Source organism: Amblyomma americanum, chromosome 5, assembly GCF_052857255.1.
Source record: "Amblyomma americanum isolate KBUSLIRL-KWMA chromosome 5, ASM5285725v1, whole genome shotgun sequence".
Taxonomy (NCBI): domain Eukaryota; kingdom Metazoa; phylum Arthropoda; class Arachnida; order Ixodida; family Ixodidae; genus Amblyomma; species Amblyomma americanum.
The window spans coordinates 22,692,499-22,709,798 of record NC_135501.1 but is presented as its reverse complement, the minus strand read 5'-3'; the positions used below and the strand labels follow the sequence as shown (position 1 = coordinate 22,709,798).

The 17,300-nt window shown below is 45.5% G+C and overlaps 1 protein-coding gene across 2 annotated transcripts in view; it reads right to left on the bottom strand.

Moving 5' to 3' along the window:
* The window catches only part of LOC144132323 (uncharacterized), a 229,274-nt gene that overhangs the window by 9,887 nt on the left and 202,087 nt on the right, over positions 1-17,300 (bottom strand). For both annotated transcript variants that reach the window (XM_077664640.1, XM_077664643.1), the window contains one exon: positions 108-279. In XM_077664640.1, the coding sequence (XP_077520766.1) occupies positions 108-279 (172 nt within the window). The remainder of the gene's footprint in view (positions 1-107; positions 280-17,300) is intronic.

Genomic DNA, 17,300 nt, shown 5'->3' with positions numbered 1-17,300 from the left:
AAATGCCCATCAAGCAGTTGTAAAAATTAATTTATCAAGGCACAGTGTTCCAGTTGAAATGTTAAACGTCCTCAACATGCAGGAATAAACACAGATTTCTATTTCACCTGGACACAAGTTTCCACTGCCAGCTAACTTGGCCTTCACTGCAGAAGTAGCTCTTGAAAACTTCTCTAGTTTCCCGAGCACTCCTGCTGCAGTTCCCGCCAGTTTTTGAGAGCGGCTTCATGGCACCACAAGGGTCTGCCTGGTCGCGCCAGGATCCTTGATGGACATGTCCTGCGCATGAGCAAAGAATGCAATGTACGGCAGCAGCATGAAGCATTTCTTGTAGCATAAGAACACAACACTACCTTAGGCAAGGCTAATAAGAACGTCCACATGATGGTGCATGCTTTGTTTCAAGGGACCCACCTTAAAATATTTTTGCAATACTTAAATAGCAATTTAAGTGCACCAAGTCAACGTTATTCTTTCATAAAGTGTTTATTTCTTTTCCTTTATTAATACCCCCAGGGCCATTTGGCATTACAGAGGGGAATGTTAATGTGACTATTTGCATAACTAATGACATTTCCAACACACGCATAATCTCCATTTGAAATGAAAGCATCATCCTTCTGTCTTTACACATGTTAGGCCATTTGGTCAGAAATACACACTGCTGTTTTTAGAGCTCAGCTCTTAGGTGCCGTTCCTTAACTCCTGCTGTATTTAAAGCGTAGCTCAGGCTTCTTTTTCTAGATTCCTAGTCAGTGGCCTAACACGCCACCTGCCAGCTGTGGCAGGTAGTAGCAGAGCGAAATGCCATGGCGAGCAGGTGGTAGATTGGAGAGATGGAAATCCCCTCCCTGCATTTGAACCTGGCAGTTTTGGATCCTGAATCAGACATGTAACCCTTAGGCCATGCATGGACATCAGGACAGCTTAGTTAAAGTGGGGCATTATATCTATGTCAGGTGGTCTTTCACACAGTGCGTTAGTTTACGAGTGTATTAAATGTATGTGTAAGATGAGAATGAGCCAATTTGAATGCGTAAGCATTTTATGGCTATGTTTGCGGTTTTGTGCCCTCACGAGCTTCTAATCACGATAACGTTCCAAAAAATTGAGTTATAAGAAAAAGTGGGCGGCGCCACAGCAAAAGTGGCGCCAAATTTGAAAGAGAGGTGACGAGTTGAGTAAACAGAGGCAAAGAGGTGCGAGGAGGAGTCAATGCTTGCGCATTCCTCCAATGCAGGTGCCGCAGTGATCTCATACTTGTAAGAGGGAGTTTAAGGGTGTAGTGATTAAGCAGGCAGCAAAGTGCATTAAGGTGAACGTAAATCTGAAAAGAGCCGTAGACAGGAACCATTAACGCGATCACAATGTAAGGACAACTCAAACTTCGCATTACCGAGTATTGTAATCGTCAGTAAATTTCTTTTGAAAAAAAATTCAGACTGTCACACTGCACGGACAGGAATACAGTCAAGCCTTGTTAATGTGAACAATTTGGTTGCTGAGCAAATCTGTTCATAGAGCAGCCAGTCCAGTGAATTGTGAAGGGCGAAAAGCTCAGGAAAAAGAAAACAATTCTATGGTTAAGATCTCCAGATCACCAATTGTAGTAACGAAAGAGCCGCTACACTTAATTAAAGTGGTGCAGTTTGAAGCACCTAGAGGTCCATGAGATGTGTCTCACCGCCGTATTCAAGAATGAAACTTAAGGTGTGACTTAAGTTCGTGACTTAAGTTCTGAGTAAAGTATGAGTGGCGAAGGAAGTTTCAAAAACAGCACTTAAGCAGCACTTATGAAAGTAGCGCTTTTAGATGTAAGTAGGCACCATGGGAACGAGGCTAAGCAAACATTTCTGTATATCTAATAAATTCATGAACAAATAAAGAACAGAAGCGCCAAAACAGCGCTGCTAATACATTGTACAAGTCTCAACTAACGTTTTAACAACAACAAAAAGTTTTTTCGGCTAGCTTTGGAGAACTAATATTACTTGTCTGGCCACAAACAAAGATGTCACTATAGTAGTGCGCGTAGTACTGCTCCTGTCGACGTCGTAGTCTTTCCGCTCGCGTGCGTCCATCGGTTGCATCATCGCCAGCATCGCCAGCTCTTTGTCTCTGCTTTATATTGTTATCGCGCATTTTAATTGTAAATTCACTGCTTGTATCGTATATATTTTTGGTATTATATTTATTGATAGTGTGTAGTCATTTGTAGTGTGTTTTGTTTTCTGTCATGAATTAAAAGACTAGCGCATATAACAGAGACACAGACAAAGAAGTAGACAAGACGAGCGCTAATCGCTAAGCGCTCGTCCTGTCTACTTCTTTGTCTGTGTCTCTGTTATATGCGCTAGTCTTTTAATTCATGATGAAACACCAACTAGCCCAGCTTTCCGCCTTGATTGCATTGTTTTCTGTACTGCGTTATTCTTTGGTGCTGTGTTGCGACGCGCGCGTGATGGAGAAAACGGAGAAGGGCAAAATTAACTTCTCCAGAGTAGAGCGAGCTCTTCTCCTCGACCTCGTCGACAAGCACAAGGCCGTACTAGAAAACAAGAGAACTGATGCAGTGTCAGTTGCACAGAAAAGGAAAGAGTGGGAGCTTATAGAAACCCAGTTCAACTCCAGTCACAACGTGAGCCCACGGACATGGCTCCAGCTGAAGAAATGCTGGGAGAACTAGAAAAATAAGTGGCGAAAGCGGGCGACAACCGGGAGATATTTAAGACCGGTAAGTCCTGTTTTCTTTCATCTTTGATTCTTTTTTGCTGACGAATTCAGAGGTACTCTCCCAGATTACAGAACTGTTCCGATTGCTTGCTGCCTGCATTTTATGACTAGATTTCCCCTCCGCCCCTCAAAAAAAATACAGAGAATGTTTACGACATTCGAATCTGAGCAAAAGCATGAATTTGTGTTACATAGAAGACGACGGTGAGCAGGCAGTGCCGCGGGACGGAGCAAATAAAAGTCGAAGACGACGCTAATTCACGGCGCGAGAATGTGGAGCAGTTTAACAAGAGGTGTGTTCGCTCTGACGGTAGCGTAGTGGTCTCGCCCAACAGCCGTTAAAGATCTGTTCACGCAGCCGCGGGTTCGATTCCCGTTCGTTGGTATTGATCGAATTTCCTTTTTCATAATTTGACCTCAGCTATATATCCCCTTCGGGCGCCGTGTCCACGATTGTGGACGCGAACTTCGCGCGCGCTGGTGTGTAAAAATACAACCAAAAGCGCTTTTTTGAATGTACTAAGACACGCCCCTTGAGCCACTTTAACGGACAAGTGGCGCCATCCCACAGGATGTCAACAAAATGCTGTCGAAAAAGCGCGGGAAAGTATGGACGCGTCTACCTTCTACGGAGCGAAGAGTAAGTACTTCTTGTTTTCTTCCGTTTTTCTCTATTCCAAATACAAACTCACCGAAATATTGGCATTTACGTATCAATGTAAGGTCCTGTGAATGTGAAACAGCTGCATTCATCCTTCTTGTGAAGAAATTCAGCCCTGCATGCAGTTCCAGAAGTTAGCGTCCACATTTGTGGTCACGGCGCCTCAAATCCGCCTTTCCTAACACACGCTTTTTCCAGAGTTCACGGCGTCGCTCACGCGCTGAAATGAAGAAAACCTCTCATTTTTCCAGGTATATTCAAGCATGCTACTGAAAGAAGGCGCCTGGATGATGACACAGCCGAAAATATATTTAGAAGAATTCAAGACGGTGATATTTCTGACGCAGATCTTTCTGATGACGAGTACACCGAGCAGGACACACAAACTACGGTAATTTTGTCTGTTTTATATGTTTAGTTAGAAAATAATGTGGCGTATGTTGTGTTTTTTCCTCAGACTCCTACTACAAATGGCACTGCCCAGAGTGCATTGTTATTGCCTGGAACATCAAGCACGCAGGACAAGCAAGTGCCAGATGTGCCATCGAAGAAGATGAAGACCTTGAACTGGGTTGCACAACCTCTTCAACCTGGGAACACTAACTGCACCTACCAGCTTCAAGGTGGATTAATCCCTGAGGACCCATTGGCATACTTCAGCCGGTATTTCTCACCCATGCTTTTTCGCGATCTAGCCACATTCACTAACATGTACGTCCTGCAGAAAGGCGGGAATGTGCTTGGGACTTCTGAGGAAGAAATCAAAATTTTTTTTGGAACCCTAATGCTCATGGGAGTTCTAAAATTCCCAAGAATTCGAATGTACTGGCAAGCCTCTACAAGAATTCCTGCCATAGCTGAATCCATGACAGCAAAGCGATTTTTTAGGATTAGAGCCGCGCTTCACATCACGGACTCGAACGCTCCACGGGACCCAAACAGCCAGGACAAGTTCTGGAAAGTGCGCCCTATCATAGAGGCAGTGAGGTCACGGTGCTTGCAGCTAGAACCCTTGGAGCACAACAGTATAGATGAGCAGATGGTTCCATTCACTGGCCGTGTCCCCGCCAAACAGTTTGTTAAAGGAAAGCCAAACCCAGAAGGGGTGAAAGTGTTTGTCCGCTGCAGCGCCGATGGCTTAGCACATGACCTCGAGCTATACCAAGGGAAGGGAACAGGGGTCAGTGCACAGCATTCACACCTCGGACTTGGCGGATCGGTTGTCATGCGTCTTGTGGAAGCAATGCCTAAGGAAAAGAACCTGAAGTGCTTCATGGACAACTACTTCACCTCAGTGCCATTATTCCTGGAGCTGAAGCAAATTGGCATTCTCGCCAGCGGGACGATCCGAGCCAACCGACTGCTCAAGTGTCCCTTAAAAAGTGACAAAGAAATGAAGAAAGAAGGACGGGGAAGCATGGATCAGAAGGTTTCCGCGAATGGAGACATTGCCATTGTGAGATGGCAGGATAATGGAGTCGTCAATATGGCATCCACACAAATTGGAATTGGGAATGTGGGAAAAGTAAAGCGATGGAGCGAGGCAACAAACCAACATATTGAAATTGACTGCCCAGAAGTTATTGTGCAGTACAACGCATACATGGGAGGTGTCGATAAACTTGACTTTGTGATGTCACTGTACCCGCTTACGGCAAGAACCAGAAAGTGGCCAGTGAGGGTTATTTCTCACTTTCTGTCTTTCGCGTTGTGCAACAGCTGGATAGAATATCTACGAGACGCGAGTGCCGAGAAGCTTCCACAGAAAAGTACCTTGGATATGATGGCATTCCAGAGAGACATTGCTAACAGCCTCATCGTATGCAGCAGAACAACCCCGAAAAAGCGTGGTCGGCCAAGCAGTGAGTGCCCAGAGCCTGTTGTGAAGAAGGCTAGCCCGCATTTGCTACCCACCGCAACCATCAGGTACGATGGCTACAATCGCTGGCCGGAGCATGTCAGCACGCCAAACGCGCAGCGCTGCCGCCGTGAGGGATGCACAGCGAAGTGCAGGATTCGCTGCCGAAAGTGCCACATTTTCTTGTGCCTCTCAGCTCAGAACGACTGCTTTTACCTTTTTCACAAGTAGATTCTAAAGTGCTTGATTTTATTCACAAATCAAGCAATAACCCTTTACCCATGTTTTGTGCCCCACGTCATGCTGAGAACACTGTCGCACTTTCTTTTAGTTGTGTGCCATATTTTTTCTGTACTGAGGCGCTGTGTCCACAAATGTGGACACTCTGAAATTCTAAGAAAGAATAAAGTTTTTGTTTCAGTCTTTTAAAGACTCGTCATTTGCAGCTTGGAGAACACAAAATTGTGCTCACATATTTTATTTGTTTCACAGATTTTTTTCGCGCCTGAAGGGGATATATACCTCAGCACATGAGGAGTGATCGACTGCATTAAAAAAAAAGTTTATCCATACTATTTCAATGCTAGTAATCATGGTCATGAACAAAGCTCAGTTAACAGTTTCTGTTGGGACATGATGGATTTTGGTTACTTAAATTAAGCATTTTAAAGACTGTCTATGAAGCCAGTGAGCCCAGCTCCACTGTGCTCTACATTAATAACGACCTAAAATTGAAGAGAAGTTGCCCACTCTGCCTGCTTCTGGTCTTTTGACGTTACACCTACCATTTTGCTTTCTGTCGCTCGCTGTGTTGTTCTTAACTTAAGCTGAACCCTTTTCGTTAGCCTCCGCTTTTCTCTTGAGGAACAGTGGTACACTGACATTCATGATCTGAGAAAACCTGCCATATGCACTCCATTCCATTCTTATCCTTCTATTATTTCCGTTGATGATTCGGATCAGCTGTCCCTAGTTGCCCTAAGTGACCTGTTCCTCTGCCACTTCCAGCACCTCGCTACTAATTGTGAACTGTGAGGTGCTGGAACTTGTGCTGCCAATTTTCTTGCTGTGCGTTTTCACCGCCACAGTTAGTATCTAGCTTTCACGCACCCGCAGTTTGGAGTCAGCATGTTTAAGGTTGTTTCACCCGGAGAGTATTACTAAATAAATGCAAATATCGTGCTTCTGTCAGAGAAAAAGGCTCCTGCTTGCGCGAATAAACATGCACGTTTTCGCTGCTTCGTAGCGCTTAAATTCTGAAAGATACTTTGGCGTTCATGTCGAATGTGCTTAGTGTTTGTGAATATTCATCGAGGGATTTTTCCAGTGGTTGTAACAGCGCTTTCTGTGAATACCTAGGCGGCGGCTCAGCGGCCCCCCGCCAGCTCACTGAAGACCTGCAAAGAGTTGGCAGTGTCGCATCCCACATGGGGGTTCGCTTGGCGAACCCCTTCGACAGTGATCGCCACCAAGCAGACCCAGGCGGCGAGTCCCAACCCACACCATCGGTGGCCGCCCTGCTTTCGCGCACTCAAGATGGTTCTATTCCAGGAGCCAGTGGTATGACTTATTTTATATGTATATATATATATATATATATATATATATATATATATATATTGTACTGCAAGCTCCAAAATATATATATGAAATTATTTTTCTTGGAATACATATTCTGTGTATGTACTGCTTTTCTGTTTTTATGCCTAGAGGATTAGATGAAACACTCCAACAAAATGAATTGCAGCATCCCTGCCTGGCGCTTGTGTCTGACCATTTTTGCTGTTGTAGGCTGCTTCTGTGCTTATTGTTTTTTTTTTCTGAGCATATGAGCTCTTCTGTCATTAAAAGTGTGCATAACAGCTGTAGCCATGTCCAATTTTCTGTGGCATCTGTGTTGTCTTGACCTGTCATAAAAATATTGGCCTGTGTGACCAGTGTTATCAAAGCTACAGCTAAGAGGTGCGAATGCACTGGCTGAACATATTTTCCAAGGTGGTCATCCAAGGAGCATGACTGGCAGTGTATGTGACGAATGTATTCCGGAAATGTTTCCTTTCGAAGCAGGCTAAGTGCATGTTTTATGCCTCCTGTTTTGTTACATAAACGAACTCTAACGGAAGCATTGATTGAGTTACTGCACAACCAGAAATGGTAAAATGTCACCTGAAGGACATTGAAAGCAACGAATACAAGCGTACAAAATAGCGCAGAATGCGTTTAAAGTACCCACTTCATTGTAAACCATTCAAAGGCTAAGGTAGCCTACAGTACTAGCAAAGATTGAAGTGTTTCTTGATCTAAAGCGACATTGCATTGGATTTGCCCTCATTTCAAGGTCAATAGCAAGCACTTCCTCCGCATTAGGTGATGCAGAGGACCCGCTGTGGTCCTGGCACTATGAAGAGGGTAGCCCGCAGCAAGATGAGCAAATGGAAGAGGAGCCAGTGGCCATGGCAGCCTCCTTAACATCAGCCACAACGGCAACCGCAGCACCCTCGGTGCTTCCTGCGGCCTCTACAGCAAGGGAAGCAGGTACCAGCCGCATGAGCTCACAGAGGCAGTCGCCTGCTGTGCCACCTGCGCCAAGCGCTTTTTTTGTTCCGGCAACACCGGCAGCCGCAGCACCCTCACCCTCAGTGCTTCCTGCTGCCTCTGCAGAAAGCGCAGCAGGTACCAGCCGCACTGCGGGCACGCATAGGCAGTCGCTGGTCGAGCAAGAGCTAGCAGCTCGCCTTAACGATATTTCTACTGAGAGGGCACAAAAGTGTAAAGAGCACCGGCTGCGGATGCGACTCTTACGAGGAGACCACCGCGACAAGCTCGCAAAGCGAGCGGCAGTCCATCAGCTCGAGATGGAAAATCTTAAGCTTAAGAATGACTTGAAACGGTCGAAAAAGATCCTTTTGGAGCTTCAAATAAAAACAGTAAAGGGGGAACATTGAGGAGGGTGATGTTGGAGGTGGGGCAGGGGGACATAATCTGAAAAATGAAAGCACTGCAACTATTGCCAAGTCGCCTGAGAGGAGGGATGAAGTGGGGGGGTATACAAATAAGGAGCCAGATGAAGTCGATATAATGCCAGACTCTGCGGTGTTCTTTAATGTGCACTGACATCGCATAGAACATAGGAGTCTGCAATTTGCCCCCTAACGAATGCAGCTGCCACAGCCAAGAGGCTAGTACCATAGCCCCTGAGCCATCGCAGCAGGTGAAAAATTTGTAACCACTTATAGGAGCTCTGAAAGGGGCTCTAGTAAAGTTACAATATGCCTGGGACGTTAAAGCACGCCAGTTCACGAGTATTGTGTAGCAAGAATTTTTTTAATGCACTTTGTAGCGGCTGAGCTCTCTGCAGTCAAAATTTGAATTCTCTCCTCTCATCACACTTTGCATGCTGGAAGGTCGGCGCTCCTCTGCCGGCCCCACCTCCGGGGTGCGAAGCTTCCTGACCCACCAGAGCTACGCGGCTTACTGGCCATGGCCATAGTAGCTGCCCGACGTCTGAAAGAATGCAACCAGTAGCCATCTCTCAACTTATATACGCATTTGTGAGTGATGGAGAAGGGCGCGAGCATGTAAAAGTCTCCGGGAAGTGCTGGCCAACTTTGGCGCGTGATTGTGGGTTCTCTGCAGGTGTAGAGGTGTATTACTTGGCTCGGATGTTCATGACAAGCAAATGCAGTGATTGAGAGAGTTGATGTGCTCTCCTCGGAAGGTGTTTCACAGCGCCTTTAAGTCTTGCTTGAATTTCAACCTCATCCAGCTTCTCCTAGTTGCTTTTTACTACAGAATGTCTGTAGTGTTTAGGATAGTCAAGCTGCCGCATTGCCTCAGTGGTTATGGCGCTCGGCTGCTGACGCAAAAGCAGTAGGTTCGATCCCAGCTGCTGCGGTTGAATTTTGGTGGAGGCGAAATTCTAGAGGTTTGTGTACCGTGTGATGTCAGTGCACGTTAACGAACGCCAAGGAGTTTATATTTACGGAGCCATTCACTACTGCGTTCCTCGTAACCCGACTCAGTTTGGGACATTAAACCCCCTTAAAGATAGCCAGTAGCTATATCCAGTTTGTAGTATGGTTTTATGCAGGGTAAAAGCATGCAGATTCTGTTTTTAGCTGCCACATGGTTGTGCAGTATGGTTTTAGTAATGTGTTCTGTTTGAACCAAATGTTTTGTCGTTCTTATTAATCAGTAGAGGAAAAGAGCGCGGCACTCCTGCCGTGAGTTATTTCATGAGGACGTAACTGCCACTTTGAGGCCGACTTGGCACTTTCTACGGGGTTGGTTGACTGCACTTTTTAGACATTCTTGTGGTCCAGCCACTTCTTTTCCGGAACCACAGCAGTAGACTAAAAGCTGGTTTAAAAAGTGCCTCTGCTACATTTCCTGTTTGATGTTTTGAAGTGTACGTAGTGCTATTTTTTGCTAATTCCCAGGTTTCCTGCATATGTAATTGAATGCTGTTTTGAAATCTACTTTTCTTCCTTTGTTTGGTACAGTCGTTTTCCAGCAATGTGTTTTTTCTCATTATTTCTTTTGCATAGCGCATAGGTTTCTTTACAGCTTTGTACCATGTATGATCATCTGCTGAATCTAATGTACAGTCATGCCATGTTAATTTTACCCCTATTGAAAGGGGCAGGTTTTCTGGGACCAAACTTTTGGATTGTATTTATGCCTCATTCAAATGCAATGTCTATGTCGAGACAATGGACAGGGTGAAAATGCATATAGCCTATTGGGACATATGTAATTTTGTCTTGTTATTATGGACAGCGATGACAACCAAATCCCAAGTGCCTCTACCAGATGTTGTACCCCTTGTATATTGATATTGATTGTTTTAAAGCTCCTCGCGATTACAATAACGCTCCCGTGTTTCCCAATTTCCATGTGCCACTATAGCAGGCTGCAGCCATAAAGCTTTATTTAAAGAATATTTGCTTCTTTTTCTTCACAATTCATTATTACGGCCAACTCACTTTATGGGCACTTTTGCTGGGGAACACTGTTAAGTTTTTTGCTTGTGTGTGATGTTCCTGCCCCAGTGTTGGCCACTGTGGGTATTGCATAAATAAGCAAATAAAATGCAGCACCAAGTGCACTAAGGGTTTTTTCTTCATTTTGTAACAGTGCAATTTACAAAACTTCCTTGAGTTGTGGAAAACACTGTTCACCAAACCATGGCATATGCTGAACAAATTTTAAGAGAACCTATAAACTCTCAAACTACACATGAGAGAAATGGGTGGGATGGTTTTCTCAGGAGGAGGAGGAGGAAAGGCAGGGAGGTTAACCAGTGAATAATCGGTTTGCTACCCTGCGCGGGGGGGGAAGTAGTGAGAGAAAAAGATGAAGGAGAAAAGAAAGTTGCAGGAAATTCAAGTCACTATGTAAAGTCACAGCATTCAGCAAAATCAGCCTATCGTACAGGCCAGAAGTCTTCAAAATGCGGAGCAGTGCCTTGCAGGCCTTCACCGCCGTGGCCAGTGACCGAGAATCTTTGTTGCCGTCAGTGGGTGCAGGTCTAGATTCTCCAGTGCACGGCAGCGAGACTGTCTTTCGGCGCTGTAGGCAGGGCATTCACAAAGAATGTGGGCTATAGTCTCATCACACCCGCAGATGGCACAGCAGGGCTGTCACACATACCTATTAAGAAGGAGTAGTGCTTGGTGAAAGCTACACCAAGCCACAGGCGACGCAACAAAGTTGCTTCACATCGCGGTAGGCCAGATGGAAGCCAAAGCTTTAGATCTGGGTCTAAGGTTTTTAAAGGCAAATGCGAGAATTGGCCTGAATTCCACGCGGCAAGCGTGATGTCCCGCAACAGTGCTGCGTCGGGTCTCGTGATGGGGATGGACACACAATCACCCTCGTGGTGAGCAGTTCGCGCGGTCTCGTCCGCATGGTGGTTGCCCGTGATGCCGCTGTGTCCTTGCAGCCAATGGTAAACAATATCGTGCCCTTTGTTGGTGGCTGTGTGGTGGAGCTCTCGGATTTCGGCAACAAGTTGTTCATGGAACCCATGACGAGCAGATTGTAGCGCTTGGAGGGCCGCTTTTGAATCAGTGAAAACAGACCATTGCTGGGCTGTTTCTTCACTGATATGCCACTTGAGAGGTTCATTGATTACCATTGCCAACATTACTGGACCCATATTGCCAGCCTTCACCGAGGACAACCGCGTCATTTCCCCATTCTTATTTCCAAGTTGACCAGTTCAGTCTTGCACTGGCATCTGCTAGCCATCCTGATTAGCTTGGTTTCTAGAGCAACTGCCCCAACGGGCAGTAGTCATAGGCTTGGTCCTTGTACCGGGATGAATTTGTTTCAGTTGGCCGTTAGAAAGATAGAACAATGTCCTTTTCACACTTTGGTACCTTTGGCCGCAACGAATGCAATTTTGTGTGATACAAAGCTTTGCACTGGCATTTTCTCATATCCATAACATAGAAGCTGTATGTCCGGGAGGTCACTTGAAATTAGGGGCTTGAGCTAGTGGCTTGCAAAAACCGCTTGTGTCTAACCTCCTAATTTTCCGGCACCACTCATGGATGTGCACAGTGAGTAGGTTTTTCTAAGTGCTGGCACAGGTGTTTTTAAACAACAAAATCTAGGCTCCAACTGCCCGTTCTTCCAAGTGACATTGAAACTTGAAGGTTTCTTGGAGGCAGCTGTGTGCACAGTGAGTTGCATGATTCGCCATATCTTCGTCATAACTTATCCGTGCTTTGTTCAACAATTTACATACTTCAAGAGTTCAACAAAGCTTTCTGTGGTCAGGTATTGCAATCGAAGTGAAGGAATGTAGTCACTGACCATAATTTTTTGTAGCTGTGTGGCAGGGTGTAGGTGCATGCTAATCAGCGATTCCTGCCTTGCTTGAAATCTATATGTCCTTAGAGGGTTTCGCAAAGCAATTTGGATGAAATTAGCATTTATTAGAAGCAGGAAGAATTATGGTGCATACGTAATCATATGCCGCCAAGGCTGTAAAAGTCTGAAGGCTTGAACCGGACGCTCGGTGGATCATTTACAAATGTACAACAAGCAAGTAAGTAATTAAGTGGTTTATTAAAATAATAATAATAAAAAAAGAAAGGAAAATATTTTTGCTAGCCTACCATCGATACTGAAGCACCTGAGTTGGGCCAGCAGAAATAAACGATAGCAGGCAGAATGGAGAAATGAAATGAAAGAGGTGAGGGGACAGGAAGAGAGGATAGGGGGGAGAGGTAATAGACAGTTTTAGCTGTGCGTACGCAAAGAGTTAGCGTACGCGAGGAGTTTGCGGGAACGGTAGTGCGCATGCGCAGAACGCAAGCGCAAGCCTTGCGTCTTGCGTACGGTAGCCTTGCGTACGGTAGCCAGCGGAGTTTGCGTTGCGGCGCTTGCGTGGCTTGCGTACACTAACTTTGACAAGATGGCGGCGCCCTGCTCGCCCGCTTCGGAATAAATACATGTCGCCGCTGGATTCTTCGACGCAATAGCTCGCTCAAATGGTAGCGGTTCGCTTTTATTTCGCCTAATCTTGCCCACACGTAGTGGTATAAGCGATAACTAGCCTCTGTTTTTCAGATAATTTGGCGATCTTCAAGCTCCTAGGCCTAACTATATTCAGTGTGTTTTCCTCGTAGCAACGACACCTGGCGAAGCAGTTTTCTAACTTTTAGCCAGATCTTGCATTTTCTTCGGTTTGCATAGTTTTTCTTCTTGGAACAAAAAAGGCTCCCAATGCACTCACAGTAGTTATCAGTAATCACGGATGAAATTTTCTTCAACCGAGCGTTGATGTGGTTTGACTTCTTGTCACTAGATGGCGCCACGTGCGCCTGAGCGACGCTACGGCACGGTCAGCTAAAACTATACTTCGGAGCGGACAGCGTAACGCACGCAGCGCCGTAGCTCTTTGGGTACGCTAGCACTTGCGTACGCACAGCTAAAACTGTCTAATGTACACATAAACTATTTACACAATAATAAATATGTACAGGTTGCGCACGTGATTAGTTCATGGTGAAGCAATAAAAACGCGCACAGCACAATGTTCACTACAGCTGCAGGGGGCGCCCAGCTGTTAGTCGGCCAAGGTAGCACTCGCTGAGCATTCGGTCACTGCGCGTAACTACCTGGCGGACACAACAACAAATAAGGAAATAAAAACTGGTGTAGTGCAACAGTGCATGAAAAAATCAGTGAAATATGATACAGTACAATATGATACATTATGATACAGTACAGTCTCAGTACAACACTACTAATATTGTGAAAGCAGAAATACACAGGTGCAAGAGAAACAGTTTTTTCGCAGGTAATAAGGGCGAAAATGCAAGAACCAGAGAAGTGCACAATGCGTATGTCGTGCTATTCCATGTCGGCGCATGTTAAACGACTCCAGTTGTTCTAAATTATTCCCAAGCCTTCCATTAGAGCCTCTTTTATAACTCATGTCATATCAGGGCATTAAACACCACAATTTAAAATTTTTATACCAATTTTAAGAAATATTTGAAACGTGCAATGCAACAAGAAACAATATTTCATGGGTAATAGTGAACTCTTGAAGGGAAGGCTAGGATGTAGATTTTTATGTAGAAACAAGGCAAGGAAAAAGATAGTTGTCCTTCACACATTACTTCTGCAAGTTGTATATCCAGCATGATGATGCCCCTCAGTGAAAGTACTGGGCAATGATCCTGTCTCTAGTTCTAAAACCACTTGCCGAATCCACTAGTGGCACTGTGGCTGGCGGCTGGGCTGCTCTAGAGACAGGAACAGGCGCAGTACAATCACGAGTGGCATCGTACAGTAGAGCGGGTGGGACGGGGTCCTTGAGCAGCCGGCCCAAGTTGTGCAGCGCCGCACATGCCGTAATCACGATAGGCACCGTGGCCGTCTTGATTTGTAGTGTCATGTCGAGGCATGGAAACCTTCTCTTCCACACCCCGAAGGTTCGCTCGATGCTGCATCGCGTTCTTATTTGTGACTTGTTATACCTGTAGAAAATAAACGTTTTCTTTATTGAGAGCTGCCTTTACCTTTGTTAAAACTACAGCTTGAACTTACTTGTACTGTGGACTTCCTGGTAGAACATCATCTCTCAAAGGAGTCATCAGGTATGGCCTGCATGCATAGCCCATGTCACCAAGGAGGATGCCGGGAATGTCCCCCTGTTCGTACTGCACCCTGGCCCGACTGTTATCAAAAATGCGGCTGTCATGAGCCGAACCGGGCCAGCTGGCAACGAGGTCCAGAAACTGAAGTTTGGGACCTGTGATTGCCTGCAAAATAAATAAATTAGCACGAGTAAGATAGACTTAACCTGCACTGCGGCGAGAATGTTATTCTGGAATATGGAAGGAAATAGTGTAGGGCAGCTGAATAAAAATGTGTGCTTGTGTAAACCACTTGCATATAACATCAACACTGCTTGTTTTGAGCAATTTATATTCGAGGACACTGCATAAAAAGTTGCAGCAACAATGCACACTTGTCTCGTACTGTTATGTTATTTTCATGCCTGTCATTACTGAAGGCATGTGCTATATATGCAAAACAACTCACTACTGTAATAGGTTACCTCTGCATTGAAAACAGTTAAAACGAAGGCTTATTTGTGATGAAATAGGACCAGGTAATTATTGTCAAAGCTTACTCTACTCAAAAATAAGAATTAAGTTTGCATACAACACAATATTCCTACGGCCTGTACTCAGCTGCAAATCCAGGAAAAATCGCCGATTTAAACATTTTTCACAGAACTGTTTGTTAGTAGCAACATATTCTTTTGTTATGCTGTTATTGTTGTGATTATCAGCAGCAACAACGTAACGATGGTGAAATTACGAATTTATGTTACCAATACTAATATAACGCGAGGAGAAGAGAAAATTAAAAATACAATTACGGTAGTAAGGACGCCTCGACCCGTTTGCGCCAGGGCAACTGAAATGCTGGCTTCTCCAAGTATGGTATCGAAGGGTGGCTGACATGCAGTCATTAGCTCAATACTTCAATACCTTGGAACCGATTATAGTGCGAAGGGCATTCCGAAGCATTAAATGGTGCCTCCCGCCGAATACTGAACATTATTTTTTCTCAGTTCGCCGAACATAATTTTTTTTGTCGCAGAACTTACCTGAACATTGATGGAGAAGTATCCTTTCCTGTTGCGGAAGACTTCTGCATCATTTCCTCCCGGACTCTTTATCGGGATGTGGGTGCAGTCGATGCAGCCGGTCACGCCAGGGAACTTCGCCACTGCGTAAAATTCCTCCATAACTCCCGGGGCTTCGGCGGCGCTCGAGAACTTCACGAGCTCCGCGAACAATGTCTCGGCTATCATGTGCGATATGCGCGCGATGATCCGCGACACTGTCGGTTGAGACACGTTCACAAGATCACCAGTGACGATCTGGAAGGTCCCCGCGCCGTAGAACCGCAAGGCCACGAGCAGCTGAAGCAGCGGCGGCACCGGGAGACCGCGTTCGTCGGTGTTGGCGCGCAACGGAAGCCTCCCAAGCAGCTCCAGCACCGCTTGCTTCGAGAAGTGGTACCTGCTCAAGAATTCGGCATCGTTGTATATGTCCATGGGGTTTTGCCGATCCCTGAGCACTGGCCGCGGAGCGCGCGCGTACCTGTACGCTCTGTCCTCGGCGATTTCGGCGGCGCGAGCACAGAAGTTGACGAAGTCCGAAAAACTGCGGTAGGACTCGGCCATGTCGAAATGCGGAAAGTGTCACTTAAGCTAGCAGAGAGCCTAGCTTAAGTTGTCGGGTCGATAAGTGCGCCTTTGATCGTGACTTAAGTGAAAGTGCTGTTTATGAAATGCTTTAAGCACCGGAGAGTCACTTAAGTCGTACTTACAGCTTAAGTGTCGTTCTTGAATACGGCGGTCAGAGTGATAATACACCTCCTACTGTGGCTGCTGAGATCTCTCAAACCACTGTGCACATCTGTACTCAGTCAGTTCACAGCTGCTAAAAGCTAATTTATATGCAGCATATAAAGTAGACAGAGATGTCTTCACAGCCATTCAATGAATATAGCAGACAGTAAGGGGTGTCAACTAGACTCTTGGCACCCTAAAGCATGAAACCACAAAAGAGAAGCCATGACTAGAAACATTTCCCCTTTCTCACTGCCATTCAATAGTACCCTGTGGTCAAAATATTGGAAAGCTCCAGATTGAACAGTCAACATTCTGCTACAGCAGTGGCTCGTTAATATGGATAGTTCAGTTCTATATTAGCCGGCAAAAGTACATGACCTGCAATGGGCGCTATACTTCCCCCCGTCCATTGTCTGGACGAGCTTCCATATTAACAAGGCACAAAATATACTGAAAAACCTTGGTCCCCAGAAAAGCTGCCCATAGTTTGAATCATCCACATTAACTGGGGTCGCATTTATAGGACACAACTGTACTCAACCTACACATTGGCAAAGCTCACACTGCACTTTGAAGACTGGCACTGCTGATCTGATTGCAGAGTAAATGCTTGGCAGTGGCCCTCCTCTCAAGGCCTTGCAAAAGGAATAAACATTCCAAAATAGAGAAGAAAGATATAAGAAATGCAAATATTGAATGAGGCACTGCACACAGCAGTACACAAGCGGGAATGATCTGTTGGGTTGAAAGTAGTTGTTCATTAGGAACCGAAACACTGAAGGGGAGGGCCGTTCAGATATGCAATCTTGACAAACCAGACCCATGTATGTTGCATAAATAGAAAAAGAAGCTGGGAAAATGTTGCGTGACATCTATTCCAAGTCACAAAATTATTGTAGGCACAGCATTTCCTGCTCTTTGTCCTGATCAATTGTAAAAGAAGGAGAGCACTGTATGCAGCTACGATTACAGATATGCACAGGTTTCAACAGAGGTGAACAGGACAGGCTATTGGCCTCCTTGCCTTTTTCACACATGGTCTAAAACTGGCAGGTATCAGATGCATAGCCTGGTAGAGCCTGCTGGTGCTGTTTGAAGAGGCGAGCTACGATCACACTTGCAAAAGGGTACAGTGCTCCATTTACTGATGTCTG